The 21,478-nt window shown below is 45.7% G+C and overlaps 4 protein-coding genes across 4 annotated transcripts; 3 read left to right on the forward strand and 1 right to left on the reverse strand.

The window, feature by feature from the left end:
- Positions 1 to 1,836: 1,836 nt before the first annotated feature.
- On the forward strand, positions 1,837 to 4,832 carry guca1c (guanylate cyclase activator 1C; the record flags this gene model as incomplete). Its single annotated transcript, XM_080007319.1, has 4 exons — positions 1,837 to 2,031; positions 2,486 to 2,635; positions 3,283 to 3,370; positions 4,696 to 4,832. The coding sequence occupies 4 exons, from the start codon at positions 1,837 to 1,839 to the stop codon at positions 4,830 to 4,832; spliced, it is 570 nt and encodes a 189-aa protein (XP_079863445.1).
- Positions 4,833 to 7,462: 2,630 nt separating this feature from the next.
- On the forward strand, positions 7,463 to 7,882 carry thrsp (thyroid hormone responsive; the record flags this gene model as incomplete). Its single annotated transcript, XM_080007320.1, has 1 exon — positions 7,463 to 7,882. The coding sequence occupies one exon, from the start codon at positions 7,463 to 7,465 to the stop codon at positions 7,880 to 7,882; it is 420 nt and encodes a 139-aa protein (XP_079863446.1).
- Positions 7,883 to 8,216: 334 nt separating this feature from the next.
- ndufc2 (NADH:ubiquinone oxidoreductase subunit C2) lies at positions 8,217 to 10,862 on the reverse strand. Its single transcript, XM_080006442.1, has 3 exons — positions 10,603 to 10,862; positions 9,337 to 9,480; positions 8,217 to 8,396 (listed from the first exon to the last, which is right to left on the reverse strand). The coding sequence occupies exons 1-3, from the start codon at positions 10,826 to 10,828 to the stop codon at positions 8,347 to 8,349; spliced, it is 420 nt and encodes a 139-aa protein (XP_079862568.1). The 5' UTR covers positions 10,829 to 10,862; the 3' UTR covers positions 8,217 to 8,346.
- Positions 10,863 to 12,162: 1,300 nt separating this feature from the next.
- Positions 12,163 to 18,579, forward strand: rab30 (RAB30, member RAS oncogene family). The gene is made up of 5 exons (XM_080006815.1): positions 12,163 to 12,282; positions 13,452 to 13,550; positions 14,093 to 14,176; positions 14,332 to 14,515; positions 16,174 to 18,579. Exons 2-5 carry the CDS (start codon positions 13,458 to 13,460, stop codon positions 16,422 to 16,424), a joined length of 612 nt encoding a protein of 203 aa, XP_079862941.1. The 5' UTR covers positions 12,163 to 12,282; positions 13,452 to 13,457; the 3' UTR covers positions 16,425 to 18,579.
- Positions 18,580 to 21,478: the final 2,899 nt, after the last annotated feature.

Genomic DNA, 21,478 nt, shown 5'->3' on the forward strand with positions numbered 1-21,478 from the left:
CTTCCCAGTGTGGATGGAACCGGGTCATATTTATATTTCCCAGAGATATGATCTCAGTGCAGACCCTCCTTAATCCCCTTTTAAGAGCTGTTAATGGTCTAATGCTGGATTTACTAAACCCGGCGCGCTGAGCTTTGATAGCTTGATTTAAAGTGCTTTGTTGTTCTTTGACGTGGAATCTGTGCCGGGAGGTTTTACACCCGGGATCCTGCTGTGCAAGGGCCACGCCCGGGTCACGCCGGCGGATTTACGAGTATTTATCCACTTTGAGGGAGTTATTTACGTGTACGCTGATGAACACAAATCAGGCCATGGAGAAAACATGTTGCGATTAATACGTTTCTATTTTTAACAGAACATAGTCTTCTGTAATGATCCCAAGAAACTCTCCATTGGAGAGTTTCTTGGGATGGAGATGGAGTCTCTCCATCACATCCTGTGTTGCTGTCTCCACACCTCAATCTCTACATCCTTTCCACTCCATCCACTTGATTCTTATTTAACCGTTTTTTTATTCATGGGTTATTGGAAAATTATGGGTTATCTTTATGGAAGTAAAATATCATGTATAGTAAGAAATAAAAAAAAGTCCATATTTTAGTTTCAGAAAAATATTTTTCTATTTGATATTCCATTTTTGCAGTGCTTTGCAAGGCAAAGACAAATAGATAATAGTAAATAAGATCTTCATATTTCTTCATACTTCAAATTTGAATAATTATTAATAATAATAAAAAATAAAATACTGTTAAACTGTCAATATTTTTTCTAGCCCAGATCTTTAAAGAGTATCTCAATACCAATAAATTGACAATATTTCGGGGGTGACTATTGGCTCTTTTATAAGATATTTACGCACAATAAATATCAGAGAAACAACCAGTAATGTGGATGTTAACAGTAGAACGGTCTAGGAAGTTCAGAAAACGGCATTAAACATTAAAAAACGATATCACCATGGTTACCAGAACCAGAATCCCAGACGACATCTGGTCTCGTATCTGTATATATCTGCCAGCCGCACCTCCCACCCGGGAAGCCTCTAAATAGATGTCCTCAAACACGTAGCGCAGGGATCCACTTGATCCTCCGAGGGGATGATACGTAGCAGAGGGAGTTCCTCCACCCGGCCCTGCAACAATTGTTTGATTGTGGCACGTATTTGTGATAGAAAATAAAACATAAACTCATTGTGTTGAATTTAAGAAAAGACAAGAGAACATTTTATTGATCCCTGCAGGGAAGTCGCGGCGCTGCAGCAGCAAAGAATTTAAAAAAGATACAAGAAATAACACCTACTGTATGTGCACATATATCTACACAAAGCTTATTGACTAGTGAGAGATACACTTTGTGTGTAATAAAAGTAATAAAGTGGAATAAAATGATAACAGCGCTCCATAATAACAGTAGTAATAATGATACTAAAGGAACCAATGAAAAACACAAAGCCTCTCGTCTCTCAAAGCACCTCCTCCAGCTCCGCAGCTGATTTTTGAGTTTGAATGGAACCAGGTAGGTGTGACCAGGCTTCCCCGGGTGAAAGTTACATCCACCCGCCCCACCCCACCCGGTTCCCTGAACCGAATGGCTTGTGTAATCAGCTCCTATACCCAGGTGGTTGCATGCCAGGGAGCTCCAAAGTTTCGTGGAAGAGCGGGTCAGTTATCCCATTAAGGAGTTATCTCTCCTTTGGGCGGCCAGAGACTGAAAGATTAAGAGTGAGTCCCACGGGCCACCGCCACTCCACCTCCTCCGTCCGTCTGAGCCGGGCCTCTGCAGGAACCTGCCGCTCACCTGGGGAGAAGGAAGAGGAAGAAGGAGGCCAAGAGGAGGATGGGTGCCCACGGGTCCAACCTGGAGCTGATCCTGGAGCAGGACATGCACCACTGGTACAACAAGTTCATGCGGGAGTCCCCGTCCGGCCTCATCACGCTGTTCGAGCTGAAGAGCATGCTGGAGATGAACGGCATGACGGAGGAGGCCGGCAGCTACGTGGACCAGGTCTTCCTCACCTTCGACATGGACGGGGTGAGACCGCAGGCAGATTGGCCGCCGACTTTGACCCGTCCGACGGAGTCCGTGATTGGGCGTTCAAACCGCTTCACCACCGCTAGTAATGTCTATTTGATGATGAGCTGGGAACCTGGCGGGCTGGTTCGGGGGACGTAGGGCTGTCTGGTGCATTGTTGAGTCCTTTGGCTGCCATCGATCGCCAAACCTGCCGTGCGATCTGCATGCGCAGTGTTCTGTCTGCTCCATTTTGCACCTTGTTTCTTAGACCTGACCTTTCAAAGTAAAAGCCCTGGTGCTTCGGAGCCCTGCACGGCCGGCCGTGACCTTCAGGCTTCCGAGTAGCTTAGGATCTTGATCACTTGCACATTGAAAATGAACAAACTGCGCTAATGTCCATGCCATTTAACATCACTGGATGTATGAGCGTCAGGTAGATGTTTGTTTCAAGTCTTTTCTCCCTCTCCCGCAGGACGGGTACATAGACTTTGTGGAATACATAGCCGCAGTATCTTTGCTGCTGAAAGGAGAGATAAACCAGAAACTCAAGTGGTACTTCAAGCTTTTCGATCAAGATGGAAACGGGAAAATCGACAAGGATGAACTGGAGACGATATTCAAGGTTTGTCCTGTTCCACCACTAACCCCCCGGCGGCGTGGAGGCTATTTGCCGCCGCAGTAATCCCCGAACGGGACCGATTAGTCCCGAAAGGAGCAAAAAGGTTTTACCAGGAACTAGATGTGACACATAATCCGAGGTCTTCTTATCTGATCTGGAAGATGTATTTAAAGCAAAATGGCCCGAGTCATTCATTTAAATGAAGATGAACGCACTCTGACGGGACAGGAACCAATCTTCATCCTGATGTCACGCCCCGAAATATGTGAGGGAGTTGAAATCTCTTTGGTCTGAGATTTGATCCGACGTCGTTCTTCATCATCTCGTTAAATGTGTGGAACCTCAGTTTGAATCTTTTGATTGAGAATCAAAACAGAGACATGGAATAATGTCAGGTGTCTTTAGTGATGGGTCGGTGCTCGGGATTGGCTGACGGAGCGTCAGGCTCGCAGTGGGGATCCGTTCTGAGAAAGGAGAAATGACATTGTTTTCCATGACGTCCGGTCCCACATTATGTTAAATACGTCTGTTTACTCCAGTTAAACCTCAACTCGTATCGCGCGTCAGATGTTGACACGATGCAAGAGGTTCTGTTGGATTTGTCAGTTTCAAACCGAATTAACTGAAGTGCCGTGCTCCTGTCCCAACAGGCGATCCAGGACATCACACGGAGCTACGACATCCCCCCGGAGGAGATCGTGACTCTCATCTACGAGAAGATTGACGTCAACGGAGAAGGTGAGCTCAGCCGCTGACGCCGGTTGTTTCTAATTGTACTCCACGGCGTTCCTCAAGAGGTGCCGCGCTGTTTACTCCACCGCAATTCTCTGCAAATATTCAATGGTTTCCTAAAAACGCTGCGATCCATTTTGAAAGGGTTCACTTTTAACTTTGATGCCGTGAGGTCATCCGAAACTAGAGCAACACTTTGGGTTTAGCTGATATACAGTAGGTGAGTGCCTTAATAGGATGCTCGTGTTTTGGGAGGAAATTTGGAGGAACATTTTTCTATCTTAACCAGATTAAAGTTCAAGTTCAAGAGATTATTTGTCACATACATATACATACGGTCATACATATATGCAGTGAAATGAGATTAAAGGTGCAGTTTGTAGAATTTACAGAGCGCACTTAGCAGAAATGGAATATAATGTTCATAAACATGTTTTGATTAATTAATTATATATATAGGGACTATCTACATAGGGAGCGGGTACGCGTCACGGAGGCAGCCATGTTGCCCCGTCAGGTTTCTACAGTAGCCCAGAACGGACAAACACTGGATCTAGAGAGGGCCTTTCGCGTTTTTCGTGAGTTTCGTGGCCACCGTCTCCTCCACGGAGGCCGCCATGTTGCACCGCCATGTTGCACCGCCATGTTGCACCGCCATGGGGAGGGGTTTTCAGTCGGGTGCGATCTGCAACCTCACCACTAGGTGCCACTACATTCCGCACACTGCACCTTTAAGGCGAGAAGTCGATACCAATCTCAAGGTGTACCCCTGAAACAACTGTTTAGATGCAGAGGAAGGTGTTTTTAATTTCACAGCTAGGCTAGCTGATCCCATCCGCGGCCTTGCATTGCGCTAACACAGTGAGCACGCCGCCCGTCACTAGCCGGATTCTTCTCCTTCTCTTCCAAATCTGGGGGAGAACGACAAAAAGGATGGAATGTGTCAGTGCAACATTGCCATTAAAGACAAAAATAGCCCAAAGAATTACATAAAAAAATTGATTGAAAGTTAGGTTTGGTCCTCACCTACCCTGAGAACCACTGGGCTGAATTTGGTGTATTTAAATTGTATTTATATGTCATTACTACTACTACTACATTGAAATACCAAAATGTCTGGTATTATGCAGATGTATATAGTCATGAAAGGAAGGTTGCTATGGCGTCTGGGCCTGGACGTCTTTCACCTTTCAACCATATTCAGGCAGGTTTTCTCTCGGACCTTTAGAATAATATTCAGCCGCTTTCTGCAAAGCAATACCGTGTCCCTCGTGTTCAGAGGCCGAGAATGTAAAATCCCGGTAAGTGACGGTTTCTCCTCGTCTCCTCAGGGGAGCTGACGCTAGAGGAGTTCATCAGCGGAGCCAAGGAGCATCCTGACATCATGGAGATGCTCTCCAAGATGATGGATCTCACCAACGTCCTGGAAATCATCGTCCTGGGGCAGAAGACCAAACCCGATCAATGAGCCCTCCCCGTCCTACTCAAAGGCGGATTTACGGTGAAGACTCGGCCGCGTTGTGAACCCAAGTGCCAAGTCCCACCTCTCCTCAGCTGCCGCGGGCTGAATTGATCCTGAGGTGAAAAATCAAAAAAGGAGGGAAAAAAAAGAAAAGATGACGGCCCCCAAAGAGCTGTCGGGCGGATGAGCCCGGGGGAGGGGACGCCTGGTGTCTTTCCTCCCGCTCCTCAGGCTCCTCGCGGGCCGTTTTTTTTTTTTGGGGGGCGCCTCAGGCCTCTGCTGGTGCTGCGGCTCTGAGGGTCAGGGGGGTGTTTATTGGCAGCTCCGTCCGCAGGAGGTTCCCATCCGGGCGCGAGTGGAGACAGCGGGCGGACATGCACGGTCAGGAGAAGAACACTGAAAGTGACTCGATGAGGCTTCTGTTGTCGTTCGACGGTGGCGGGTTCTTTTTTTTGGGGGGGGGGGGGTTGAAGACCTCCCTTTGTCTTGTCTGTGTTTAGAAACCAAATACAATTGAACGATTCGTTGGCTCATTAAAAACAAAGTGTCTTATCATATAAATTGATTCCAAAAATCATTCAGAGATAAAAAAAAAAGCAAACACTCATTCCCCAGTACGTGTGAGCGTTGGTGTTGTCGTCTGTTCCGTAGAAGATGTCATGGTTCTTCCGTGCACTGATCCGTTTTCTTGTCCTTATCTTATTACCCTCGTTCCGGTTGAGGGTGGGGGGGCTGCAGCCTCCCACCGACCACATTGTTGTTCTTCCATATTCCAACGTGTTTTTAGGGGTTTGTGTGTATTTTGTTCCGGACAGGTAATCGTGTTGCCTTAACAACAAATAAATTTTTTTTTTTTTTTCCATATACCGCTTCCTTGCATTTTTTTTTCCATTTCCTCACGCTTTTTATTCCCTTTTCCTCTGCATTAATATTAACTTGATGGTTTGTGAATATTTGACAGAATAGGACACAGGAATCTAATTGCATTAAGGTAACCGGGCTGCATTCTCACGTTGTCTTTTGGGGGTCATCACCGTAACAGATACTAATTAGAATATCTCTGTATTCCTTTAAAAACACAAGACATGTCAGTTATTGCATAAGACAAACTGAAATGCAGTGCACGACAGTGGCGCTCGTAGGAAAGCTTTGTCGTGAATTGTATTGTTGATTAATATGAATAGGTATTAATGGTGCAAGGTAACTTACAGGCACTTGAAATTGAACATTGATCTTTGGCGACATCTTGTGTCCATTATGAGACAAGTTCTGAACCTCAATGGGGAGAGAGAAAGTGGGCAATTTATTTTATTCATATAATTGATTTGTAAAACATACTGGTAATGTAGTGTATTTGTACGGTGTATTTGATTGCATGGCACAACGTTATCCCCATTCTCCTTTCAAATAATTGAAAAGTGAGTGGGGATCTGTCAAGCGTCGTAAATGTTACTTGAGGCCTAATCCATCGTTCCTAAATGATGAATGATTTCATCATGTCGTATGTCATTTGGATCAAAGTTCGGCATTTGACAGCGTTTCTCCTGTAATTGAAAACGATAACAACACTTTCCAGATGTTAAAGTCTTGCGGTAGCAGTCTATAGGGTCCACACGCTGCCACCTGCTCAGGGGTCTGAGGGGGGGTCCCTGCTCCTGAGGGAAGGATAAAGCAGCTCTACCCTCCACTCACCTTGACGAAGCCCAGGGGGGAGGAGCTGCGCTTCCCCGTGGAGGCTCAGCCCGTCCTGCTGAGGTGGGCTAAGCCATTATCCTGCGGTGAGTCCATTGGACTGGTTTAGCCTCAGGGAGGGAGGACACAACCGACAAATCATTTTTTCCTTTTCCCATCGTGCCTCAACGTTTCCCCAGTGACACATCCCTCAACGGAACGTCACTATTTTAAAGTATAAGTACTAGTATTGCAAAGTTTTTACATGTTCAATTTCACAGTATTAGAACCCTGGACCCTCAGATTAAAAGTCTGATGCTCTATGCCTAACTGCCTGTCTGGGCCCCGTGTGAAAATTAGACCCTGCGGATCTGGGTCTGACGTGCAGGAATGTGATTGTTCCACATTAAAACATTCTGAAGACACAATGACAATCTGGACAGTTTGGGAAGACACAGGCTTATCTGAGTTGCTGGGCTGTTCATTTAATTATAAAATATTTATGTGACACCGCACGTCTTTAATTCTGGGAGTTAGGCATGATAAGAAAAACAGACCTGCAATATGGCAGGAGCAGGGAGTTCATGTCTGAAAGATAACCTGAAAATCCAAATGAAGACGACTATGGCCCGACACCCAGCCTCCCTTATGTTAGGCCTGTATGATGAGGTCGTTCAATGGTATGATTTGAACATGTGGTTAATGATTTAACACCGTTGTCATTTGGTGGACTTTCAGACGCAGAATTACAAATTGCAACAATTACATGTTGTGAAAACCAAATAAAGAGAAGACTTTGACTTGACAAAGCCCTCACATGTCCCTCACTGTATCGGACGACCCAATTACATAAGCGCGCCCGCCTACCCACATCAGGGTATAAATGCAGCGGCCCTTCTCCCTGTGGCTTTGCACTGCACACAGGCTCTGCACTGAACGCACCGATCCCATCCGGAGCAGCCGCCATGCAGTCCGCCGACGCCAAACTGAAGCGCAGCAGTTTGCTGCTGGCGCTGCGGCATTTCAGCGCCGCCATCAGTGACATGGAGCAGACCGTCATGCTGCCCAGCCTCCTGCGGGACATGCCCTCCGACGACATCTGGGAGTGCGAGGCGGCCGAAGGGTCCTGCAGGGACCTGTTCGAGAACTACCTGATGCTCAAAGCCATCAGGACCACGGCGGAAAGCGGGCTGGCGACCCTGGACGACCGCAGGGCCAAGGCCAACACGGCCCTCATCAAGACCCTGGAGCCGCTGCTGGACACGGACCCCGAGGCGCTGTTCCACTTCCACCTGAAAGGACTGTGCTCCGTGCTGAGCAACCTCACCAAGAAGACACAGGGCCTGACAGACAAGTACCTGGATGTCATCGGAGGGATCCATTAGAAGGCTTTTCAAATAAATGATGGGGACATTAAGGAACCTTCAGTGTTGTGTCAGACAAAATGTGCATGTAGCAAAATAACTGTTTTAACATCTCGAACGTCAGGCTGTTTACATACAACATCTGCCTTCTAACCGTACTGAATAAAAGTGCTTTGGCAAAGGTCCATGGTCACTGCTATGCATTCTTAGTGTATTATATGATATTATATATCATTAAGACACTACATACATAACTCAATACACGACACCGTTTAATTGAGGTGGGAGCTACTGCCGTCGTTGCTTTCCATGTTTTAGGAACAGAGAGACAATAAAGTACCGAAGAAACACCACGTTTAGTTGGTTACTTTTATTATATACATAACTATATTTCACACAGTATGCAGCAGGACACATTTAGTACAAAGCCATGTACGTTTCTTCTGCTAAATGTTCCCTCCTTCCATCGGGTGAAACACAAGCGTCTAGCGCACGGGATGAAAGGGCTCGACAATCTCTGCAAACGTCTTCGGTTCTGGTGAGATAAAAAATATATATATATATATGAAAAGTATAGTTAGCTACAAACTAGAGAACACGCAAACTGGTTTGAGCTGTTTCCATCCACCATCAAGCCTATAAAGATGCAGCCTGGGGGGGGGTGCACAGAACTGCATTAAACTTCCAAATTTCAACCGCAATACTCTGCGTTGGACCTCTGTGGAGAAGTTTCGTTGTTTTAAATTTTTACAAGTGCATCAATGAATTCATCTCACTCTTCAAAGGCCAAATGCATCAGTATTCTACGAAAATAAGTATTCTACTAGGATTATAAGATTACTCTTGAAGCAGCAACAACAGATCAGAAGAATGAATGGTATTTCTACATAAATGACGGAAAAAAGATTTCAGGTCAGAAGTCACAACTGTAATCTGTAATCACATTACAGAATGAATATTACATTAGAATAAGAATAGAATATACTGATGGGTGTGTATAAAATAGCTCAGCTTTGGATAAACTAAGTTGAATTCCATTTCTGTAAAGCAACTCGGTGCCCTCAGCTGAACTGCACAAGTGAACAGGATTGTCTTGGTCCAGCTCATTCTGAAACGTGCTCGGCAAAAACACGAAATGAAAACTCAACTCCGGACAAAAAGTGAAGTTGGCAGACTGAGGAGGTGGATTTCTAGGGGGAGGCTGCGTTTAGGTGCCACAGCAATTTTCTTCTAGATGTTTGAAATGTTTAATTCTGGTGACTAAACAGGGACCACATTTTGCATCATAATGTCTCAAACTTGTTTGTTGACATTCGATCAATAAAACAACGTACACTGGTGTATATTTAAAACAAAGTCTCACGTTTTGTTGGACGGGTTAATAACTCCTCCCATTGACAAAACAATGTCAGTACATTGAGTGAAAAGGTGGTCAACTGCAAAAGAGTTTGGATCTAACAAAGGGAAATGTTTACCTTTCTTCGCAAAGTCTTCCGGGTGGAGTCGTATGTACTCGTTCATATCACGGTCAAGTTTGGCGTAGACGTAATTTTCATATTTTGTGAGGTGGTAGCCAATGAACCAGCCAACCGTGGAGAACAGGACTTGTCGATGAACACCTACGTGGACGGAGAGAAATTGTTAACGGGACACCACACTGCAATACGGAAGACAACAGAACAGCCAACACGATAAGAGAAGCACCGTGTGACAAATGAGTTTAACTTTGAAGGAACTAAATAACAATTACAATTGCAGCTGCAATGATGAGTCATTGCAGGTTCTTGTCCAACGAGCAGTTTGTTTCAGCTGTGGAAGAGCTGTGATACTGCAACTTTGATGTGAGCGTTTTCAGGGCAACGTGAGCCCGATAACAGATTCATCCACCACGGAATGGATTTCAAAACGGTCGGTTTCAAAAACCATGACAGCACCTGCCAAACAAAACTACCTTTGGGTTTCATGAAGCTGGAAGCTGTAGCGGAGCAGCCATTGGAAACTGTTTGTATCCAAAGCCGAAGCAGAAAAGACACATTTCGGAGAGCAACCCTGGACTCCTGAGCAACACAACAACAACTAATATGTTTCATCCTGTTTCCCAGATGGAGTTTCGTGACGTTAGGAGGAAGATCCTCAAAGTCTGCTGCCAGCTGCTAGGATGGGTGGGTGGCGGGGGGTCTAAAGGGGAGGGGGGCGGTCGGCCCTGGACGTTAACACGCTGCAGGTGTTTCTGTCGTCGTCCGTCCCCGTTCATGTCAAAGTCGAGTTTATTTCCACGCGCGGTACGGTCTCAAAGGGCGCGACAAGCCTCACGTTTCGCACCAGCATCATCCCCTAAAGCAGCAGAACTATTTGGGGGGAAGCATGAGAGGGACCGCCAGGCTATTAACATTATTAGCTCGTTATTAGCATGACACAACAAGCATTAGGTTATAAACTATACTATTTGAACCATCATATTATAAAGGTCATGACGCTTTGTCGTGATAATAAAAATCCAGGTGTGAGGCTCTCAGGTGTCACGTAGATATTGAACACTGCGTCGGAAACCAGTGTTGTTGCGGGAGGCTACGGGTCGTGTTGGAATGATAAACATCGCGCTGGTCGTATTCAAGGTGCCGTTGAACGCAGAGGTGCGTGACCTACAGACCGCCATCCCTCATCGACCGCTTGGTTCCAGGCGAGAAGACACAAAGTGCGGTTCGGTGTCGAAGCGGAGGCTCGGAGTCCGGGGCGCGTACCTGCTCTGAGCGCCGGCCTGTGGTTGATGGCGTTCTGGATCATCGCCGCGCTCCAGCCGATAAAGCCCAGCCACACAGAGGACCTGTTCACTATCCCCGGAGGCGGGAGGACCTTGGCTTCGTCTGGCACCAGCCCCATGGCGGCTCCGTTCCCCGATCTCTGGCTCTGTTTACTCAAAAGCGACGTCTTCTTCAGCGACCACCGCTCATAGGAAGCCAAGGGCATTGACGTGCAACCCTGAGAACCCGCCGGCCGGAAACACATGTAAAGGCTTTTTGTTCCGGGTGCTTTGACGCGGGCCTATCCAGGGTGACTAATAATAATAATAATAATAATAATAATAATAATAATAATAATAATAATAATACAAACGAAACTGCGGCAAAACAAAAAGAAAAATCGAAAAGTTTGACAGTAACTGGGTGTACGGACCCTTCAAAAGTGGATGATGAAAACTCATTTGAAGTGTTTCTAACTCATATTGGCAGATCCAACATTTGCCTGATATTTCCATTCAAAACAAGTTTCGCATTTTACATTTTCCATCCTAAAATCTGTGCACGTCACCCACTGGTGACGTCATTCCAAACGCGGTCCACTGTTGCTAATGCTCGTGCTGCGTTCACGTCGGATGGGAATTAACTGCTTTGATTGGTTTTCTCGTAACAACAACTTCGGATTTCTCGCCAGATTCCGTGTTTTGGAAGTTTTTTTCTGAAAATCAGTGAAGAGCAAGAGAGAAAGATAAATAATCATTAAAATTGTCAATAAAAAAATAATATTCAATGAATAAGTCAGATGTGACATCAGGTGTTGATTACACGTGATAATATATTCGTTTGATTTCATTTATAGTGGCGCTGTTTGTTATTGCTGAACTTCATTTGTATTTTTTTTTCATTAGGATGCGCTTAATGCAAAAAAAACAAAAAACCCTCTCTTTTCAAATTAGTCTTGTATTCTAACGGTTTGCATTTATTTTGTTCTTTGGATGCAATTTTGTTCAATTTGTTGTTGTTGTTGTTGTTGTTGTTGCTGTTGTTGTTGTTCTTCTTCTTCTTCTTCTTCTTCTTTTATTATTATTATTATTATTATTATTATTATTATTATTATTATTATTATTTTATTATGATGATGATGATTATGATGATGATGATGATTATTATTACTATTATTATTAATAATAATTTATTATGATGATGATTAATATTATTATTCGTATTATTATTATTATTATTATTATTATTTTTATTATTATTTTATTTTATTATGATGATGATGATGATGATGATGATTATTATTACTATTATTATTAATAATAATTTATTATGATGATGATTAATATTATTATTCGTATTATTATTATTATTATTATTATTATTATTTTTGTTATTATTATTTTTCCTAACTGGTATTGACGACTTGGAAAGCTTGACGTGCACGGCATTCATAAAGGCATATCCGCAGTAGCAAGATCTCCCACTTGCCTTGAACGCTGCATAACGCTCCAGACAGGCTGCTGTTCGTGTGCCCGCAGATGCTGCTGTCGGACCCCGCCACACGCAGCAGTCGCCTGGGCCGCCCGATGAGCTGACCGATGCCCGCCGAGTGCTTTTAACCCGGGGGCCTTAACACCCCGCTCGCATTCCACCACCCCTCCCCTCCCCTCCCCTTGGGCGGTAAGTGACGCGGTTGGGAAAGCTCGATCCCCGGAGCGTCCGTGAGGTTCGTCCGTTTTTTGCTGCATTTTCCGCCCGCGCTAGCTCGGCTGCTGCCCCCGCTAAGCTCGGCTGCTGCCCCCGCTAGCTCGGCTGCTGCCCCCGCTAAGCTCGGCTGCTGCCCCCGCTAGCTTGGTGGCTCCGGCGGGACTCCGACAGCGTCCTCCGCACGGCCCTCGCTGCTGTCTCGCACGTTAAATAAACGCACTGATGTGTTGTTGTTGTCGACGTGTTGTTTCGAACCTCTGTTACTTCCATCGGAACCGCAGCTCCTGCAGGTTAACGACGCGCACCCCCCCGATTTCAACCCACACCGACGTTGAATCCCCGGTAGCTCCCGTTCCCCGATGTGTCGCCGGTCGTAGCCCTCCCTAAACGTTTGTCCCGGTGACCAAACATGACTCGTGTTTTACCTTCATTAACATCGGGGCGTTTTCTCCGCCGTGGTTCCGCCGCATTGGGTTGTTTTCATTTGTCCCGTTCGCTGTTGACACCGCAGGATAAAACGTCCGTTATTGGGTTATTTTAACAGCCCCGGTTTCCATGGTTCCACCAAGTCGGTTCAGCGGCCACATCCCCTGCCACCCTCAGCGGGACATTAGTGGGAAGCAGTGCGCTCATACAGAGCAATAACTACAAAAAAACCAAGAGGACACCCATTCATAGAAAGTTTGTATTTGAGCGTAAGTGTAATTTATGCAGGTTGTGAAAACTGCTAATACCTTTTCCCCCAAAGTAGACAGCAGGAAGATATTTTTAAAATAGTTAAATGTGATCCATCCCTTGTAATCCCTACAATCCCAGATAAGCGCAATCTGTTTATTTTATTATTATTATTATTATTATTATTATTATTGACTGAGCTATTTCATGTAGCCTGTGGCTTCTTAGTCATGGCCTGTTTTTGTGTGTTGGCTCCTGTAATACGTCTGCTTGCTGTGTTCTACGTCCTGTCGCTCCATCGCCGACGCTAAGATGAGACGGTGGTGTTGGTGATAATCGGTTCGGTTTCATCCACGAGCGCCGTGATGTTTTCTCAGGCTCATTCGGTGTTGGGGACAGAAAAGGTCTGTTGTGCAGGGATGTCCGTGTTAACAGGTTTTGCCTTTGTCTTCTCCCCCTGTCTACAGCTTAACATGAGCATGGAAGACTATGACTACCTGTTCAAAATAGTCCTGATAGGGAACGCTGGGGTTGGGAAGACATGCCTCGTCCGCCGCTTTACTCAGGTTGGTACGGCGATACAGGCTTTTCAGTAAGGTTGTTTCCTGTCATCTGCACAGTGAATTTCCCTGAACCCAATGGATGACAATGGACCCGATTTGCATTTCATTCCTCGCAACGCATCTAAGATTTGATGGAAACATATGATCGTGGAATCCTAAGGATTTTACAAAATGATCTCGCTCAGCTCGAAATAGTTGCGATGAAATGATTGTCACAATTACGACAGCTGTAGTTGTCAGTGTACTCAATAAGAACACAGTGAGAATGCCCCATATGAACTCAGATCACTGTCTGTTGTGAACTTTTCGCTCGGATCCTTGTGAGTGTAAAACAAATTAATAACAGAGGGAGACAAATGAATAAGGGGGTGAAACAATAATGCTTCATTATGGTATGTGGTTATGTGGAATATGTTAAAAATGTTGTGTTTTAAATGTTGCGATGAGCAGTCACCATTTTATGTCATGTAGGAAGGAAAGGAAGAAAAAAAACAAACTCTTGCAGTCCCGCTAAATATCGGATTGATTCCTGTGTTTATTTCCAGGGTCTCTTCCCGCCCGGACAAGGGGCTACCATCGGAGTGGATTTCATGATTAAAACGGTGGAGATTAAAGGGCAAAAAGTCAAGGTATGAAAAGTTTCTAATGATGTGTCACATTAACGCTCGTGCTTCGTTGGGCTCTAAACGCCTGGAGCCTGTAACGCCTGAATTTCCCCCTCGGGGACCAATAAAGTCTCATCTTGACGTTTAGTACTCAACACTTTGAAACATGTGTGTCTCAGCTGCAGATATGGGACACAGCTGGACAGGAGAGGTTCCGCTCCATAACTCAAAGTTATTACCGCAGTGCCAACGCCCTCATCCTTACCTATGACATAACCTGTGAGGATTCCTTCCGGTGCCTTCCCGAGTGGCTGAAGGAGATCGAGCAGTACGCCAACAACCAAGTGGTGACCATATTAGTTGGTGAGAGAGATTTTCCTTGAATTTAGCTTAAAGAAAGCCTCTAGGAAAGAGCCTGCTGATCAAACAGACAGAAGGTTGTTTGATAGATAGATGTACTTGAGTAACCTTTCAAAGAAATGGAAAATGAAACAATACTTAACTTGTGAACATTTCACTGTTTTCACTTTCACGTTTAGTCAGACTCCCCTCTCTACGGTACATTTAAAAAAATACATTTTTGTTTTCAATTTGTTCACATCTCTCCTTCTCCCTCCCTGTTGTGGATGTCGGTTCCGTTTCTCCCCTTTGTTAACCAAGTGTTGTTCCAAATTTACTATGAACCGTTAATAATAAAACAGTGAAAATAGGAGTCGAACACAAAAGAAAAGGTTTGCTCGAGCTCTGGACTGATAACTAACCTGCTGCACCGCGCTGCTGTTCTATTGACTGTTTATATTAATACCGATTGGACTCGTGCAAAGTGTTTTCTTATTCTCGCTCAAGTTTTTATTTGAAGAGGTACTTTAACTCATACTTGATACCTTTTTTAAAGCAGCGGTGCTTTTACTTGAGTATAATGACTCAGTGCTCCACTCGTAAAATGGTGAAGTAAAAACATCTAATAGAGCTGAATGTTCACACTAGTTGATCTATAGAATGATGGACTCGGAAAAACAATAGCTCCTCAAACAATCTCTCAAAAAGTGGGAGAACATACCCACAAACTTTACTTTATTCAGGCACATTTGGACATGCATGCCAACACCCGCTCCCTCCCTCTCACCCAGTGACTAAAACAAAATTCTAATTCTCTCTATTGGCATGATAAGAGATATTTTGCCAAAGCATTGAAGACATGTACATTACAATTATATATTATACATTACATAATGAAGTGAAGACAATAAAACAATTAATGACTAGCAATAATAACAAAAACAACATGAATGAACTCAACGACAACAACAACAATAATAATTGTTAAATATAGCTGCGGGCAGCAATACATGGGGTCCAGTTGTGTTGGGTGCGTTTTACAGTTTCCTGGGGTCTCTGGAACGCAGCACGGTTTTCCGAGGTCGCTTGAAACACTTTAGACAGCGTGGGCTCCATCCGGTCCGTCACCTCCTGGTTGCTCGTCTCACGGAGCAACCAGTATGCGGTCTACACGGCGCAACCCTCCTGTCTTTAAAACAACCCTCCATGTTTGCTTGTAAACCAGAACTTCTTATTATTATAACTCACCGTGTTGTCTGTGGAAATAGAGCTGTATGTGGATGAAATTTAAACCACGGGAGCCTTGTGACGTAGCGGTTTAAACGGCACCTCAACCGTGTCCGTAGGTTCTGGTGAAACATGTCTTCCTGATAGTTTATCCAGGTTGGACATATTTCAGTGTGAAACACATTGGCCCGTGTCTGTGATTTCAATAACATTTGGTCGGTTTTTCACTAATGTCTGCTCCGTATGTGGATCGATTTGGATGTGACTTTAACCACAAGATGTTTGTGACAACGCGGTTCAAATAAGATGAGCCTTCGTGTGTTCTGCCAAAGTTGGTTCCCAGATAGTTTTAGACTTCAAAATTCCGAGAATCTTTCCCGAACAATAACACAAGAGCCCTAATATATCCTACGGCTCTGTGGCGGGAGGAGCTAAGCACTTTCCTCCGCCTCCAGGTAATAAGATTGACCTGGCGGAGAAGAGGGAGGTGCAGCGGCAGCAGGCTCAGGACTTCGCCGAGTCCCAGAGCATGCTGTACCTGGAGACCTCGGCCAAAGAGTCGGACAACGTGGAGAAGCTCTTCCTGGACCTGGCCTGCGAGCTGATCCGTGAGGCCAAGCAGAACAAGCTGGACAACAATGACGCTGCCCCCATGCCTGGCGAGGGCAAAACCATCAGCTACCTGGGCTGCTGCAGCGTCAACTAGAACCTGCGGGAACCGCTCGGCCTCGTGGTCGCTACCAAGCCATTGACGGTGGAGGGCAGAGGATGGCGAAGCCCCCCGAAAAGCCTCCGTCCCCTGTGGCCGAGTCTCAGTCCCATCACTTCTTATCCCATGCCTTTTTAACCTTCAATTGTACAAGGGAGCCAGCCGACCACTCTTTCCACCCGGGAACTCGCGTGTTCAGAGGAAACGTGGAGCTGCTGCCGTCACGGAGAACACGGTCTTCAACGCGGCAGGACGCCCGCTACACCCGGCAGCTTCTCAACCCTCGGGCGCGTCCGGGAAAACCCTTCATCTATTTTTAGGTCCGAGACTCTTCCTCGTCTGGTCCGTGGTGAAAGCGGCTCCACCGCAAGTATTCATCAGATCCCAACATTCACCAGCAGTGTTATGAGAGTCAAAACAAGCTCCTAACGGTTGTTTTATTAGAGACTCCGTATTACTAACGGCATGCGTTTTTAAACCGGTGAAGGTTATCGAGTCATGATAGCCACGTGTTTACAAGTGTTTCAGCATTTACAGTTTGGGGTCCGGGGGGTTGGGATATGAGTTTTGGGATAACACTACGTTCAGTAACACTACATTCACTGCACAATCATTCCTATACCCTCTTTAGATTTCGTATGCTTGTGAGAGTTGCATACGTGTGTGTGTGTGTGTGTGTGTGTGTGTGTGTGTGTGTGTGTGTGTGTGTGTGTGTGTGTGTGTGTGTGTGTGTGTGTGTGTGTGTGTGTGTGTGTGTGTGTGTGTGTGTGTGCGCGCGTGAATCGTCAGTTAGTTTTATTTGGCGGCCCCTTTGCACCCATCTGTTATCACAAGCTGTGAAATATATTTTCCTCCAGTAGAATTAGTTTTAACCTGCTGCTATGATACATATTGTTATGTTGTAGACAACATAAACAGAATCGTGTTTATAGGATGCTTTAATGAAACAGTATTCTGTGACATCGTGATAAGCTTAAGGCCTTGTGTTGTGCCTGATTGTAGAACCCGTGTTCTGTCAGTGCATTCAGTGTGAATCTGGTTTCTCTGACAGGCCACGTATCTCCAGCGTTTAATTCACTTTTTTTTTTTTTTTTTTGCCTTCTAAAACTACTTTTCCACAGCTACTGCCGTACATTATGACAAATAACTCATTTAGCGCCAATAGGTCTAGATTTCAAGCTCCTATTAAAACAAAAAAGGAACCATTCCAAAAACAATGATGATTGAAATTCAAATTTTTGATACGTGATGAACATGATGATAGGTATAATTCTCTTAGCTGGATTTCTCCGCGCTCTTTGACTACCGCCTTTTGACGAAAAGTTTATAGAGACTGTCATCTATCGGCGCGGTAAAACGCTCCAGCTGAGAACTTTTCATCTGGATTTTTCACACGTATGGACGCAAACTAGAAGCCTCGTGTTATTGCCGGCCGGTGGTCGCCGTGGTGTCGCTAATACGCGACGTTCAGTTTCTAACGTGGCTCCCTCGTTGCTTCCCCCTCGTTTCTCATGTGAAAGTGGCTGAAGGTGACCGCTAGTCAATAGAACTGACATACAACTTAATCAATTAACATTTTTATTTGCCACCGCCTGTTTCTTTGACGTATATTTGTGTATAATCCTGCCTTTTGCTGTTGTTGCCAAGCGGTGGAATACCACTTCTTATTTGTTTTGATTTGGTGAGTTCACATAGTTTTGTATGCAACTTATTTGGATGTATTTGGATTTCATATGCGTTCTTAGTGAGAATATTTGATGGTCCAGCATGTTCTGCCATATTTCTAGTGTCTAACGTTGTCCTCTCTCTATTTGCCATTATTGTAATGTACTGTATTGCACAATGCCGTATACTGCACACATTGATTTCCAGTGTTTTTATTTTGGTCCTGTTTTTGTACAGACAGTTTATCTCGGCACTTTGCTTATTAATGGTATATTTTTCTTTAATCTCAAACTCTTTCATCTTAAAGATGGCTGGCAAGTATTTTGTTTTTGCCTTTTTTTTATAGAAGGAAAGCTAATTATTAATTGTTAATCCTTGGCATTTTTCAACGCATTATTTGGAATTGGAAAACTTGTGGGAATTCTATTTCTTTTACCTTCATGTATACAAAGTAATCCCGATGCTACTCTGTATAACATTAAATAACAATAACACTAAATGTTTCAGTCTCAGTTCCCATTTACTTTTGCTTTTTCCCTGAGTTTGCGAATAAGTGAATTTATTGTTGAATAGTTTGAGGTTCAGAAACACTAAAACCGTCCCTGCACGGCTCGCCTGCTCCCTTCATTCTCTCCAAATGAATTAATGGGCTCTTTGAAAATTGGGGAAAATGACTGTTTGGATCTTCTTGTACAGGTTGAGGTAAGCAGAGTAGGGCAAGGCAGCTCAATTCTACTTTAAGGTAAATGCGTGTGGGGTTTGAAGTACCATCGTGTGTTTACATCACTGTCAATAATTGTATTGCTTTTCCTATTTATTTATTTTTTGTTATGGAACCGCGCTAGAAGACTGAAGCCGCATCATCAAGGGCCAGCAGTTCAAATGCTACGGTCAATAACCATTTTGGGGGAAAATTATACAGTCGGTGCAGTTCGTGTTTAGTATTTATTTAATGGTGGACATCACTGAACACACCATCACTAGAGGTGCACCCTGCCAGAGGCTGCTGACGGCATCCGGCTGCAGGAGTCGGACATAACATTGATTTCCAAATCGACACAACTCGAAAGCAATATTTATCACATCAATGCTCCCGGTGAAATATTTGCAGGTGTCCTTTTCCAAGTTTCTGTAATAGCAGCTGTAACAGAAACTTATAACAGGACAAGGGTCATACTGGCTGCAGCACTGGGCGAGCGGATCGTCACCCGTGGGCAGCGTCATGTTCGTGGGTCGCGTTCAATTAAACGAGACATTTAATAACTGTCGAGAAACAAAGAAGTTTAAATCTAGAAAGAAAAAACGAAGCAGACGTCATTAAAAAAAACAAACAAACACAATCACACACGTACACGTCCGACAGCGAAGTTAACACGGGGTTTGCACGCTGCCAAATAGTGAGCTTGCTCCGGGGCCGGTCGGAGAGCGAGGCTTGTTTCTCAAGCTGCCGCTGGATTCATCCCTCGACGTCAGGGAAACGTATGAAGGACGAATGCGAGGATCGAAGGCGGCTTCGGACTTTACTTTACTTTACTTTTTATTTTATTGTTTTATCCCCGTTTCGTGCGTTAACGCCACGTCAAGTTGGTCGACGGCGCACAGGCCCGCGTCGTCCTGTCTCGGAACTCCAAGTCCCGTGATCCCTTGCGGCTCCGCGCAGTCGCCCCGGTCCCCGTCGGACTCCGGTCGTTACCGGACGAGGCGCACGTGGAGGCGGTTAAGATTCGGGGCGACGGCCGCGCGCGAAGTGTTCTCGCACAGGCCGAGGATGTTGAGACGCAGGGCCCCTCTGGCTGCATTCCCGTCAAGTCGGGAAAATCGCGAAGGAACGGCCGTTTAAGTCGGAACGTCGGGTGGCGGCGAACAAAGTTGCATTTGCATGTTTTTTTTTTGGTTTGTTTTAATTAGAAAACACGTCCGAATTGTACCAAACCCTTATGCAAACATTCGTGTCGTAGCTTGTAGAATCACGAGCTCGCCACGCAAACGCACACTTGCCGCAGGCAATGAAGCACCAACCCGCGCGGGTGTGGAATTGACGACTTCCGAGTTTGTTCCGAACGCAGCATAAAAGTCAACATCGCCGCAGAACTCCAACTCCCAGGACCCCCCGCGGCTCCAGCGGGGCTTACGGTCGCGGTTTCTGTTCGGACCCGGGACGCGCCGCGAGTGGAGCCGGTGACTATGAAGCAGAGCGGCGATAAAACATGTCCTGCACCACCTGCACCACCTGCACCACCACCACGCACGGACCGGCGCTGTTAGACGCGGGTCACACCCCCCCCCCCCGGGTCTGCTGACAGGCGGCTTTCACTTCCTCCGGGACCCGGGACAGGTCGGTCCGGCGCGACGCGGTCACAGCAGGCGGCGGAGGGAGGTCTGAAGGGGGAGGTTCTGAGGGGGTTCTGAGGCGGGGGGTGCGGAGGTTCTGAGGGGGTTCTGAAGGGAGGTTCTGAAGGGGGGTGGGAGGGGTGTGGGTCCGAAGGGGTTTTTGGAGCCGCGCAGCGCCATGAACCCGCGCCCGAGGACGGCGGCTTCCACTGGGCGAGCCGGACTCACGGTCCTGTCTCTGCTGGGACTCCAGTGTTTACACGCGTTTGCTCTGAAGTCCCAGCTCTTCACCAGACTGGGGGGTCTGGACCACCCGGCGCAGAACGGCGTCGGCTATAAAACCTTGTATTTCAACCAGAAGGTGAGTCAGATCATTAGGTGTTTTCTTCCATTTACCGTTGTTTTCGACAGTGACCTGCACAGGCTGGAGTGCATTGGACCGTCCCTTTAAACTCTTCACGTTTGGTTTTCCATAACCTAATATTGCAATGAGGAACTTTGCATGATAAACCATAAACTGCTTGCTTTTTATTGAGTGTAATCCGAATTTAAGCCCTTTCACACATTGCAATGCATTTAAGAGGCACTTTGCATGATAAACCCTAAACTGCTTGCTTTTTATTTAATTTTAATCAGATCTTAAACCCCCTGCACCTATTCATGTTTTGTCTCTGAGGACAATAGTGTTTCCTTTTAGACTTCCTGTAGTAGAGGGAGAAAAAAAAAAACTTGGCCTGGTTCCCGTTAGGGGACCTACCCCCACCCCACGCCACCCTTCTGGCTCGGAGCCTCAAAGCGTCTCCAGGGCTTAGGGAGTCTCCAACCCTGGATCTCTGGGGAGCAGCAGCTCTTCCTGGAGTCACCTCTGCTTTCACTCCAACGGGGATGGGATTGAACGTTGAGCAGCATCGTGTTGTTGACTCATTCCGTCACAAGGCCATGCACGTGTTTGGACACTACATCCACCAAACAAAATATTCTGTGGTGCGGACGAAGGTAGCTGGTGCATTCGGGAACTGCTCATCGTCTTATTTAACTTGTAATCACAGCGGGCT

This window comes from Zeus faber (assembly GCF_960531495.2).
Source record: "Zeus faber genome assembly, chromosome: 9".
NCBI lineage: Eukaryota > Metazoa > Chordata > Actinopteri > Zeiformes > Zeidae > Zeus > Zeus faber.